Source organism: Symsagittifera roscoffensis, chromosome 6 (assembly GCF_963678635.1).
Source record: "Symsagittifera roscoffensis chromosome 6, txSymRosc1.1, whole genome shotgun sequence".
NCBI lineage: Eukaryota > Metazoa > Xenacoelomorpha > Acoela > Convolutidae > Symsagittifera > Symsagittifera roscoffensis.
The window spans coordinates 48,930,391-48,944,652 of record NC_087067.1 but is presented as its reverse complement, the minus strand read 5'-3'; the positions used below and the strand labels follow the sequence as shown (position 1 = coordinate 48,944,652).

The 14,262-nt window shown below is 35.1% G+C and overlaps 1 protein-coding gene across 1 annotated transcript; it reads right to left on the bottom strand.

Moving 5' to 3' along the window:
* Positions 1 to 2,095: 2,095 nt before the first annotated feature.
* Positions 2,096 to 13,162, bottom strand: LOC134848438 (uncharacterized). Its single transcript, XM_063865897.1, has 2 exons — positions 12,974 to 13,162; positions 2,096 to 3,086 (listed from the first exon to the last, which is right to left on the bottom strand). The coding sequence occupies exons 1-2, from the start codon at positions 13,068 to 13,070 to the stop codon at positions 2,254 to 2,256; spliced, it is 930 nt and encodes a 309-aa protein (XP_063721967.1). The 5' UTR covers positions 13,071 to 13,162; the 3' UTR covers positions 2,096 to 2,253.
* Between the last annotated feature and the right edge of the window lie 1,100 nt (positions 13,163 to 14,262).

Here is a 14,262-nt window from a genome sequence, read left to right as displayed (position 1 = left end):
CCACGTTTTTCGTAGCATTTGCACTTTCCTTTTGGAGAGCTTAATTTACACTTTTTTCGCAAAAGAATTTTATTTGAACTGAGGAAGGCATAACTCAAACCCCAATTCAAAACATAGCTAACAGACAGCTGGAAAAGTGTCTATGAACTCATGGAGACTCAATTAACTAATTTTTGGAGAAAAAAAATTGAATTTCAAAAAAAATTACATGGCCTTGAAGATGAATTTCAAGCATCAATTAAGATTCACACTTTTTCAAATTCATTATGTCAAATTGAGAAAGCTGGATCAATATACAATTTTTCAATCTACTGGAAAACTGTTATGGTTTACGTTTTTCTCAACATTTGCGCTTTGATTACCCCAGAGTAAAAATTACCTTTTTGTTACGGATAAAGCGAGCGAAGAGGCTTACATTAGCTTATTTTATTGGCTAAAAATTGTAGAGTAGCTTGATTTAAATCAAAACAATTCAGTTTAGTCCAGTAAATTTAGTTATTTTTAATTATTTTTTAGCGCCTTTTCGGCATCAAAACATGTTTTTCTAGTCATTTTTCTACAAAAATTGTTCTCAATTTGCGTAGTTTTTCAGACTGTCAAATATGCCTAATCTCTAGCTTTTTCTTCAGATCATTTTATCACACCACAACAAAAAAAAATTTGTTGGAAATTTTTTAAGACTATGGTCAGAACATTATATGCTACTTGCACAGTAACCGCCTATGCATACCCAGTGCTGATTCAAATTATGCTGACAAAACGAATTCAACTTGAAACTTTAAACTCGTTCTTCCCAAACTGGGCTGACTTTACACAACAAATGTCACAACAAAACTTGCTTCTAATTTCAGCACAACTAATAGGGTGCTATTTATTGAGCAAATTTTGGGTCCAAAATTTTAACCAAAATAAAACATTTTCGGCTTTTTTAACAAACCGAGCGTATAAAGCCCAGCAAAATTTGATAAGGACATAATCGTGTTTTTTATAGTTAAATTTATTTCCGTTTGATAGCTAAAAATGTTAATTTTAATGGATAAAGAACCAGTTTTTCTTAATTAAAAACAATTTTCAGGCGTTTTGCGCCATTTTTCGAGATTGCACCCGTCTTAAGTTTTGTTGGGCTACAAAAGAGGCTCTCTTCGATATATTTTTGTAGCAATTGAACCAATAGTTTTGGCGAAATTTTTGATTGACTAAAAAACAGCCAGAAATACTCGTTTTGGGGGTTAACTTGGAACACGGACTTTGCAAAAAAAATAGCACCATGTTGATTTTGCTGACATTCCAAGCAAAATTTGTCTTCATCATTTTTTGTCTAAAATCTAACCAATTTGAGAAAAACCCACTTGAGAAATTTGAGAAACCTAATTTCACGATTTATTTGTTTTGTCCGGATAAATTAAATCAGCACTGCATACATAAAAAATAATCATATGCATAACTGCACTTGTGTCTTTATTAGAACACTTTTAGAATATTCAATAGAAAAAACTACACGACTCCGTTCATTGACACTTAATCAACCGAACGTTTACACCGAATAATTTTATTTTCATGTTTCAGCAGGGCGGATCTAAGATATTCTCTTCATGGAGGATTTTTTGAATCTTTTTTGGCTGACCAAATATAATTTCCGAGGTCCCAAAACCTTATATACACTTTTATGCAACCAAAACCGCAGGGAAGTTTAAGACTTTTTAAAAAAGTTATTGCGCGTTCACCTTCACAAACTTAGTATAAATTGGCGCCAAAAGTGCTTTTAGACAAGTTCTAATGTTGGTGGGACAAAAACAGACGTCGTAAAATATCATAAAAGGGAGGACGCTTTAGACGCTCAGGGGGTCGCAACCATGATGGGGGTTCCATGACAGGGATGAATCGAATGCCTTAGGTAGATAGGGTGTTAAATTCGGTATCGTTAGGAGCAGTGTTGAATTGGCTGATATCTTCCTCTAGTAGTCAAAAGTTAGTTTTTGGAAAATACTGAAAAGTTGCTCGTTTCCTAATAGTTGTGAGGCATATTTTCCTTTCTTAAAAAGAGATGACAGAAATAATTTAATTCTACAATAAATAAACTGACAATTTTACATGGTTTAACAATTGAAATTGAAACTCTAAATTGCATATTTATAATTTACAATTGACTAACTAATTCTATCCTTTTTTAATATATTGTGACTTTAAAAAACAAAGCAATGTAAATGAAAAATAAGTGCTATCAGACCAATTTTAGTTTGTTTCAGATTTTTTTCAGTCCAAAAATTTGACCAACTGCTGAGGTGTTATATACTCTGGCGAACAATCGCACTTACAATTATGTATTTTCCAGTGATCTCCTATCCACGAAAGACTGTTATGCTTCGGGTAGTAGCATACATAGTCCGCGTAAACTTCTCTTAGTTTATGAGTACCGTACAACTTTGCAACTGTTTTATACCACGAGCACCCATTTACTCTTTGAACAACATGCGATCGTGTATAGCCAAAATGAAAGATAGCCAAACTTTTCCAAACGTTTTCCTGCGTACAAGCTACTCTTATATCTGAACATGTTTCTGAAAGGCTGCATATATCTCGTGGATTTGTTAAGCTTCGTACAATTGTCTCCAACACATTGAACGGCAGTGAACTTAATTTGTCTTCTCTTGAGGGCGCATACTTGACTTCTGTCGGAACATCTTGGTACTGTTGCAGCATAGCTTGAATTCCACTGATATTCATCACTCGTTTCGTATGCAAAGCTTCATTGCTCATTCTATGAAATCTATTCTCGATTGAGAACTTTACGCTGGCAATGGCTCTGGATAGTTCTCGCTCCCCCGCGTGATAAGTTCGGACAAATTCGCAGAGAAGAATTAAAAGTCTGAAGATGAGTTTTTGTGACGACACATAGCCCGAGTCATTTCCTTTGCACTTGAACCATGCCCTGACAAACTCACATAAATAACGGAAACGACATATGAGATTGGCAGATCGATAGAAATGAAGGCCTCTTGTTAGTTCCTCCAACGAAGAGCAATATGGCAGTCCTGGTGATGATCTGCGTCGCAGGAACAACTCCGATGACTCAATAGCACCAGTTTCTAAAATCACCATGAAGTTGTGAAACCAGTTTCTTAAATCACCATGAAGCTGTACAATGAACTTTACTTGTTAGCTCTCTAGAAAATTCGGTGACCTCGAAACAATAGTATAGTAGCAAAACTAGTAATAATACAACGACACTGATACTAATAAAGATACTAATAAAGAAGATCAACTTTTAATGATCATTAAACTTCGAACATATCTTCTTACTGACACTTTTTCCATAAAACTTATCCAATCTGGGAAAATTTGATCAATATGTATTTTTTTATTCAGTTGGAAAAACTAACAATTCAAACCAAACTTGAAAACTAAAACCAGTCACGTTTTTTTTTCACGTCACTTGCACTTTCATTAATGGAGGGATTATATGAACTTTGTTTCAACTTTACTAATGACATTCAACTCGGTATTATAAAAATTTCTTTGTAAACCATATGATTGATTTGTTGCTGTACTTTTCCAACTTTCGAGAAATTTTGATATTATTTTCATTATTGTAGAGCATAATTTGACTTCACGAAGAAAAAACATGACCCTAATAATGCCTTCATTTCGCTCATTGATACTAAACCAACCTTCAGATGTTTTACTGACCCCCGTTGCACTTAACAAGCAATGTCAATAATAAACAGAGGAAAAAAACAGTCGCGATGGAAAAAAATTGTGTCTAGAAAAATTTTTATGAAAACCAGATCGGAAACATGATAGAAAACATTTTTGAAAATTAAATAGGCAGCAAATCAGTTTGACTCTAACTAACGTTGGAAACCTGCCAGCTATGAGAGTACACGCGATGAAGCTATTTGTTAACATCACACTGATGAAAAAAACTATTTTTTTTTTTCAGAAAAGACAATATACAAATACCGAACAATTTTATATCAATTTGCAAGAATCAAAACAAGGAACAAAACAAACAACACACCTCGCCTGAAAAAACTTGAAACGTTTCTAAAAACATCAAACTATTAAAAAAAAGATAAACTTCACAAACAATTTTGAAAATATCAGGCAACTCCTTCTCATTGGACTGCCGAGTTGTGTCTGACATTTCGCTGTGTCCAGGTAAACAATATCACTTTCAAAATTGACTTCTGTTCCGGACACTTCTTGCGCATTATGTTTCTTGAATTACCAGGAACCGAAAACTTTACTTGATGTAGCATATTGGAATGAACTCTAATGACTTGTCACCTGTGACGTAGAAGGTGCATTAGGCCATCTAGGCCATTTTTTTTAGCTGGACCTATCCATGTATTCTCTTCGCGCTTGTAGAAAGCGTCAACCCCCAAGAGCAAGGGACCCACATCTTTTCCTAAATTACTCAAAAGATCAACGTATCTTGCTTGAGTATTCCGACTTCAAGTAAACACATCTTCCAAACTGACAGTGTAGCTTGAAATTTTGCTTAGAATCCATATGATCAAAACTTCTTGATAAGAAAACGTGATCATCTTCTGAAAAAGTTAGGAAAACAACAGCAAGATGACCGCGAGAAAACTTTTTCATAGCGACAATTTTACCGTGAAAAAAAACATTCGGATAATAAGCCGACGAAATTAAAGTCGACATCTTCCACCGACAAACTTTCGGCACAGAAAAAAAAATACTTTTGAAAAATTCTTAACAGGAACCCAAAGCCTATGCCAAAAGTCTAGCACCCGATTGCAATACCCTTGCTTATCGAAAGGGCAATAAGTCTATTAGAAGGGACCAATCGTATCAACTTTTGAACCAAAATGTACTCTAGTACATGCTTATCCTACATGCTCTAGTACTCTAGTACATGCTTATCTTACATGCTTATCCTGCAAGAAACAAGACTAGAAATCAGTCGGCTTTTTTTGCTCTTTTTTTCATTATTTTCGCCTTTGATCTTTCTGACCTTTAAATACTAAATGAAAATTCTCTAAAAACAAAAATACAGTCGTTTAGATAGATGTTAGTCTGAACAAGAAAACTTATTCGAATTAAAACAAAACATCCGTACATTATATTATCAAACCATAAATTTGGAAAATTCCATACATGCTTTATTCGAAAATCTGTATTAAAAAAAACCGAACTTGGCAAAAGAAAAAGACAGTTACAGAAAAACAATTGGGAAGAAAAAGAAAATTTTAGCCATTCAACAGAAAAAGAAAACTGTTTTGCAGAAAAATTATTCAGCAGATAAAGAAAATTATTTTGCAGAAAAAAATTATTTTAGCAGAACATATTTATCAGCAGAAAAACAGGAAGTCATTGCTTGATCGAATCAGAGGAGCGAACAGAAATACAGTATCTGAAGTCCCTATCAAACACTGTCATTCCAGTTACCAGTCATTTCCATCCATTTTAAACATGTCAAGCAAAAAACTTAGCCAAGAAGAATTTAATGGACTTCAAAAGTCAGCATTATACAAAATTTACTCCGATTTGTACGACCAAAAGGAAGATTATCGTAAAATAATGGAGTTTATTGAGAGAACATCGGAAGCAGACAAGGATGGCAAACTACAGTCAACATCGACGAAAGCAAATGAAGTATCAAAAACTGAGAAACTATTCGCCTTTTCCTATACCAGAGGAGTGTGTAAACTTAATTTTGGGTTCAAGTATAATTGCTAGGGTAAAAACTGAAACTTTCCCTAATGATACGGTTTTTCATGCATACAGGGGTAGCTCCAATGAGGAGAAAATAAAAGTCCTTGGCCAATATAGTGAAAAAAAAACAGTGATAATACAAGATGGGACAAACTCCATCTTAAAAAAAATTTACTCAACGGTTGATGAATTTAGCACCAAATATGAAGAACTTATCGCTTTAATAACTGCAAAACTTTCACCAGATTTGATTGTTTTTTGCAAAATACCGCAAATACTTAACAATGATAATGCTAATGACAAAATTGATCATTATACTCGTTTTCTGAATGAAATGTATGGTTCGACGACGGGATTTCAGGTGCTAAACCTAAATTCAAAAATCAAAAGCTTAGAGAGCTATCAGAGTTTATATTTTGACACTATACACCTGAACGATGAATTAGGTATACCATTTTTGCGCAATTGCCTCGGCTCATACGTGTTCAAACATTCAAGCCCGAGGGTAAAACCAGCCCCTGATTATACTGGAAAAGCAAATTTCAACCAATATTCGCTTTCCAATTATCAGCATAATAATGTTTATAGGTCTACCAATCGACCCTATAGTAACGATCGCATGCACCCATATGGCCGACAAACTGGTCATGGCCGACAAACTGGTCAAAATAATTTCAACAACAACTCATGGGGCTGTGATAGTAATTATAACCATAATCTGAATCGTAACCAGCAGTCATATAACTACTCGCAACGTTTTCATGATTAAGTAATGCTAGTTGAGACTATCTTTTTGATAAACGACTGTTATTTGTAATTTTAACTAAAAGTTTTCTACAAAACGATATGCTGTTACTTCTTGTCTTAACTAGCATATCTGTCATAAGCTTCTGCGAAAGCGATCAATTTGTAGCTTATAAGGTACTGAATAAAAAGAAAGTAAATTATCTTTTTCCATGGGTTGCCACTTGAACAAATATTAAAGCACTATACTTAATAATATAAGCGATTACTATTACAATTATTATATAAAAAACACAAGCAAGACTTGCAAAAAACAAGAAAGGTCCCTTCAAAAAACTCTCCTAACATCAGGGGATACCCACCCAAATCCAGGACCCTTCATGGAATTCAGTCAAATAAAGAAAAAACTGGAAAACTACAACAACAACTTAAAAGTAATACACCTTAATTGTAGAAGTTTAGCTAGAAAGCGTTCAGATCTCAAACAACTTAATAAAACTTTTAATGATAAAACAATTTTCGGATTTTCCGAGACATGGTTCAATGATACAAATGACGATAAACTATGGGTCATAGACAATAACAAGACAAACATAGGTTGTTCCGATGTGATAGAACTTATAAATCAAGTAAAAAATTGAAGGGTGGAGGGGTCATGTTACTGGTTCCTAAAAAGTTAAACCCTAAGGTCAGACATGACTTAAACAACATGCACAAAAAGTATGATAGCATCTGGATAGAAATTAACCGGACTCAACAAAAATGATAGAACCACTCTATTAATCCTAGCCTACAATCCTAATAGAAACAACAAAACAGACTTCTTAGAAGATTTATCCAAATCAATTGACCATGCAGAGTCCTTTAATTCAAACCTAATTTTACAAGGAGATTACAATCTCAAGTATCTCAACGAAGACGACAAACAGTCTTTAGATACAATCTTAATACTATATAATCTGGACGTCACTAACAAATTAACACCTACTCACTCAAAAAGCACTAATTGACTATATATCACCGACCTAAGCATAAAAGATCTAACAAATAATTCAATGATATTCATACCACCAATTAAGATCGACCACCAAGCAACAGCATTCATAACAGAACTTAAGCTGCACAACAACGTAAGACCAATCAAACGTAAAATATATGACAAATCCAATTAATCCGATTACAAATTCAAACAAAAACTATCAGCTATAAATTGGAGAAGTTTCTATAGCAATAATAGTCCCGAAGTAATGTTCGACATCTTCACATCTAACATTGCTGACACCCTTAAAAAATGTGCCCCACAGAAGACTTTTTTCATTCGCAACGACAAACCAAAGGTTAACTACGAAGATGATAAATTTCTATCCCAATGTTTAACTCGAAAAAAAGCGAACGCGAAAAAAGGAGTATAATAAACGATACAAGAAACTCAAAAAAAAAACTTCCAACCTCATTCCATTACTCAGAAACTCTTTCGGCGACTTCATAACCAATAATTTACAGATGGCGAACCTGCTAAATTACAAGTTCTCAACTCTTGGATGCTTTTATGAGAAAAATTCAAAAATCAGGCAAAGTCCACCGACTTGTACATGCAACATTCAAAATAATAATAAGTTTTCATTCCGATTCATCACATCAGCTGAATGTAAAAAAGAAATACATAGTTCAAACTGTCAAAAGACACAAGGTCCATCCAAAATTCCAGCCTGGGCAATGAAGGATGGCTGCAATGAAATATACACACATCTGACATTTCTATACAATGAGTTTTTGAAAAAAAGACACATCCTTGCAAGCTCAAAAAAGCAATTGTCACACCAATATACAAAAAAGAGGATCCAGAACTACCAGAAAATTATAGGCCTATGTCTATAACTGTGGCTCTCTCAAAAGTTTTTGAAAAATTGTTATATAAACAAATCAACGAATATCTGACATCCCAAAAATTACTAAGTACAAAGTAATACCCAATTTGGGTTCAGAACATCATATTCAACCACCGACGCTATTCTTTATTGCACTGAAGCATTCAGAAAAGCAATAGACAACAACAAAACTGTAGCATGTTCCTTACTGGATCTCTCTAAAGCATTTGATTCTATTGATCATACTTATCTTACACAGAAACTAAAAGGGTTAAACTTTTCCGAAGAAGCTATAGAAATGATCAATTCCTTTATCACCAACCGAAGCCAGAAAACAATTGTTAACAACACCGAATCCGATTGGATTGCATTTGAGCAGGGTGTCCCACAGGGCACTGTCCTTGGCCCTCTAATATTCAATCTCTACATTAACGATCTCAACAAACAAATTGACAAAACATGTAAAATAGTTCAATATGCGGATGATACATTACTATTCTGTGAAATTAACCATTCACAAAAAGCTCTTAAAGCACTCAAAGCCAAATGCAGTCTGTTGTCAAATTATTTTTTAGAACACTCACTTCAGTTGAATGGGGGAAAAGGTTTTGAATTAACCATCGGTATAAAGTATAGAGAAATACTGAAAGTGTACCATTTATGCTGGAACGATATTCGATGAGGAATGTTTATTGATTGTGGCACAAAATGTTTATGTCGGTGTCTCGGGTACTACAGGACGTGTATTGCTGTTTCTTCCGGTGTCCTCTCAAGGCAGTTTTCAGGATGGTGAAGGAGAGCTTCTTCCGGTTATAGTTCATAGTGTCCGCATACGTACAGTTCAGCTTCTCACTTATTTTTTTCCGCCAGTATAGCATGTTATCGCTCTGCCTCCTCAACCATGGCGCCGTTGGTCGCAAAAATCAAGGGGGTAAAAGAGGCATGCTCTACCTGCAGAACGCGGTCGTTGTATTCGACTTTTTTCCGATTCTCATGAGTCTTTAGGAGTGGCTTCAGTTTTCGGTTCCTATTACATGGAGCGTTCGAGTGTGTGAAACGGACGTCACGAAACATTTTCTGCAGCGGCGCCCAAAAAGCTTGACAAGAAATATCCAGTCTTGCATTGTCTTCCAGATTGCTTCCACTTGCAAGTTCTTCATTTCCCGTCAATTGGATCAGACCGGGCTCAACGCTCACATCTTTGCACACGTTACGTAAAAAGTCGGCTTCGACGTCGCGGACAGCGTTGTGACGCATTATGACGAAACCACCCAACTTACAAATCAAGGCATGGTCAATATCATTTGCTGCGCCATACTCACAAGTTTGAGCCATTCCTTTCAGGTGCCATCCATATCGGAGACATAGCGCATCACGGAACTCGTCTCTGTTCATGTAAAAATTCTGCTCGCTAGATGGCAGACAAGTCAGCCTTGCGGATGTTCCTTTTGGCTGTAGCAGGTCTAGCGTGCGCTTCATTTCATTCTCACTTCGGGAATACACAATTTCGAGGGCTTCTTTAGCATGTTTACGGTTCGATCCTGAAATTTCTGCTCATCCAGTTCTATTCGCGTAGTCAATAAGATCTTGTTTAGCAATAATTGCGTTTTTCAGTTTATTTGTCAGCTTGACCGAGTTTTCAGTGAATGGAAAATGGCATGCGGAATAAAAACACTTCAATCAATCAAAAAGCCATTGCCACTAAAAACAAGATTCTTGATGATGAATGCACTGGTAATTAGTCATTTACATTACCCAGCAATTCTTTTAAAAGGAATATCCGCTAACTTAATGATATCTCTGGAAAAACAGAATATATTGCCAGTAACAATGTTCCTGGAGTATAAAATACTATGTCACTTTTGGAAAAAACAACATCAATTATTGCCAGCCTATAATAACATTAAGTATGATAACCACCAAATAGATATTAACACAACAAACAAAAAATTATATTTCGGCGACAGATACAATCAAGCGAAGGGTTTTGAGTTAACCATCGGTATAAAGAACAGAGAAATACTGAAAGTGTACAATCTATGCTGGAATGATATTCTATGAGGAATGTTTATTGATTGTGGCACAAAATGTTTATGTCGGTGTCTCGGGTACTACAGGACGTGTATTGTTGTTTCTTCCGGTGTCCTCTCAGATAAAATGGGCAATACATAGAAAATTCTTTCTTTAAAAAGTCCGTGGTAATCTGGAACAAACTAACAGATGACAAAGTCAACTTTAAAGACATACTAACATACAGAAATGCAAGGATAAAAATTCAAGAATTATTATTTATTATTATTTAGAGAAGACCCCTCTGTGGCAACTCATGGTAGAGTTTCATGGAAAAACTTCAAGTTTATATAATAACATTTATATATAAACCACCTTGAAGCTCTCAGGTGAAAAGTAATCATCAATAATTGTAATAGATTTTGTTTTGTTTATTGTAACTATGCGTATCTAATGATGTTAGAATCTTTTTATGAATTGATAGAAAACATTTGACATACACTTGTGTATTGAAATTAATTTCGATGTGCAAATAAAGTGTTTTTTTTCTCGTATTCCTTCCCACCTAAGAATATTTTTCTTAATTTTACCAGATTTATAGCATGAAATTAAGTTATATTGAAGTCTACAAAGACATGTGATTCATGAAAGGTTTGTTTTCCAGTCCCTTCGACATTCGCAGATTGAGTCTTTAGGAGTGGCTTCAGTTTTCGGTTCCTATTACTTGGAGCGTTCGGGTGTGTGAAACGGACGTCAAGAAACATTTTCTGCAGCGGCGCCCAAAAACCTCGACAAGAAATATCCAGTCTTGCATTGTCTTCCAGATTGCTTCCACTTGCAAGTTCTTCATTTCCCGTCAAATGGATCAGACCGGGCTCAACGCTCACATCCTTGCACACGTTACGTAAAAAGTCGGTTTCGACGTCGCGGACAGCGTTGTGACGCATTATGACGAAACCACCCAACTTACAAATCAAGGCATGGTCGATATCATTTGCTGCGCCATACTCACAAGTTTGAGCCATTCCTTTCAGGTGCCATCCATATCGGAGACATAGCGCATCCCGGAACTCGTCTCTGTTCATGTAAAAATTCTGCTCCCTAGATGGCAGACAAGTCAGCCATGCGGATGTTCCTTTTGGCTGTAGCAGGTCTAGCGTGCGCTTCATTTCATTCTCACTTCGGGAATACACAATTTCGAGGGCTTCTTTAGCATGTTTACGGTTCGATCCTGAAATTTCTGCTCGTCCAGTTCTATTCGTGTAGTCAATAAGATCTTGTTTAGCAATAATTGCGTTTTTCAGTTTGTTTGTCAGCTTGACCGAGTTTTCATAGAAACGAGACGCACATTCTGTTGGATTTATCAGACCTAAACCACCAGCTGAGCATGGCAATGCTATGATGTCCCGTTCTAGATCACTGAATGCAAAAAAAAAACAGAACTCAACGTTTTCAGCAAAAAACATTCAAGGAAAAAGGATGAAAAGTATACTATAACTCTAGGTGATAAAAATAATTGAGGAAAAAACCAATGTTAAATACCTAGGAGTAGTTCGAGATCAGTTTCTAACATTCCAAGATGAAATCAAAAAAATTCTCAGGAAAATGGCATGCGGAATAAAAACACTTCAATCAATCAAAAAGCCATTGCCACTAAAAACAAGATTCTTGATAATGAATGCACTGGTAATTAGTCATTTACATTACCCTACAATATCCGCTAACTTAACGATATCTTTGGAAAAACAGAATATATTGCCAGTAACAATGTTCCAGGACTATAAAATACTATGTCACTTTTGGAAAATACAACATCAATTATTGCCAGCCTATAATAACATTAAGTATGATAACCACCAAATAGATATTAACACAAGAAACAAAAAATTCTATTTCGGCGACAGATACAATCAAGCGAAGGGTTTTGAGTTAACCATCGGTATAAAGAACAGAAATACTGAAAGTGTACAATCTATGCTGGAATGATATTGTATGAGGAATGTTTATTGATTGTGGCACAAAATGTTTATGTCGGTGTCTCGGGTACTACAGGACGTGTATTGTTGTTTCTTCCGGTGTCCTCTCAGATAAAATGGGCAATACATAGAAAATTCCTTCTTTAAAAAGTCCGTGGTAATCTGGAACAAACTAACAGATGACAAAGTCAACTTTAAAGACATACTAACATACAGAAAAGCAAGGATAAAAATTCAAGAATTATTATTTGTTATTATTTAAAGAAGACCCCTCTGTGGCAACTCATGGTAGAGTTTCATGGAAAAGCTTCAAGTTTATATAAGAACATTTATATATAAACCACCTTGAAGCTCTCAGGTGAAAATTAATCATCAATAATTGTAATACATTTTGTTTTGTTTATTGTAACTATGCGTATCTAATGATGTTAGAATCTTTTTATGAATTGATAGAAAACATTTGACATACACTTGTGTATTGAAATTAATTTCGATGTGCAAATAAAGTGTTTTTTTTCTCGTATTCCTTCCCACCTAAGAATATTTTTCTTAATTTTACCAGATTTATAGCATGAAATTAGGTTATATTGAAGTCTACAAAGACATGTGATTCATGAAAGGTTTGTTTTCCAGGCCCTTCGACATGCGCAGATTGACATTTCTTTCACTGCAAAAAACTGAGTAAATTAAGTGTACCTCTAAGTAAAACTGGTCTCGATGAAGCTGCTTCCCAACCTTGATCAATCTTTAGATACACTGATCCTGGTGAGAGATCAGAGTAAACAACGGGCATGCTCTGAAAAATTCAGTTGAATGATTACAAGGAAAACAAACATTAACTTTAGAAACGTTATCTGAGAGCATGAAAAAAAAACCCAAACCGTATAATAAAGGTAACCGGAAAGTGAAAGAAGTGTTCCCAATCTGCTACATTGAATAAACATGCACAACCGAAGAGCATGTGCAAGTCTCATGAATAGGCTAATGAGCTAATACGCTTATGAATACGCGAATACGCTTATAAATAGCATACTAGCATCTAACGCACCTTCGGTGCTTGGAAATTTTTTGACAACTCATGAAAAACCGCATATATTGGAAACAACATCTGCAAACTTTTAGTGTACTCTGACTGCACCCAATTACAGGGTTGGTATTTTTTAATTCCCATTTCAAAAGCGTCATCTTGAAAACTTAATGGTCCTCTGGAGAAATTTGGAGGCCAGATTTGCAACCACTGAGAGTCCCTGAGAGCACCCTACTATAGGGTTAGGAATCCAAACCTAAGTTTCCCGAAAAAAAAAATTGAAAAAAACAAACGTCTTAACTCGGAAACTAAACGTATTTGAGCATTCATATTAGGAGGCAAGATTTGAGACGCCTGGGTGTACGCTGACAATAAGGTTGTATCTTCACCAAGTTAGTGGTTCCAAATTTTTTGAATTTCTTTGTAGATAAGTTCTTTGAGAAGTTTTGAAAAAATCAAAAAAGGTCACATCTCAGAAACTAAAAGCATTTGAGCAGTCGCGTTTAGCAGTCGCATGTGGCAAGATTTGCAACTCTTTATCAGCGAACTATAGCGTTTGGATATTCAAATTTTGAAAAATAATTAATTTAAACTTTCTGAAAATTTTGAAAAAATCACAAAAAATCTCACATCTCGAAAACTACAAAGAATTGAGCAGTCATACTTGGAGGCAAGATTTGCAACCTTTGATAGTACTCTGACAGGACCTAACTACAGGGTTGGGAATTTCAGATTTATAAAAACTAACAATAATTTAAGTTTTCTGAAAATTTTTTTGAAAAAAATCACAAAAAACGTCATATCTCAAAAACTACAAAGAATTGAGCAGTCATACTTGAAGGCAAGATTCGCAATCCTTGAGAGTACTCTGACAGTACCTAACTATAGGGTTGGGAATTTCAGATTTTTAAAAAATAATCATCATTTAAGTTTTCTGAAAATTTTTGAAAAAATCACA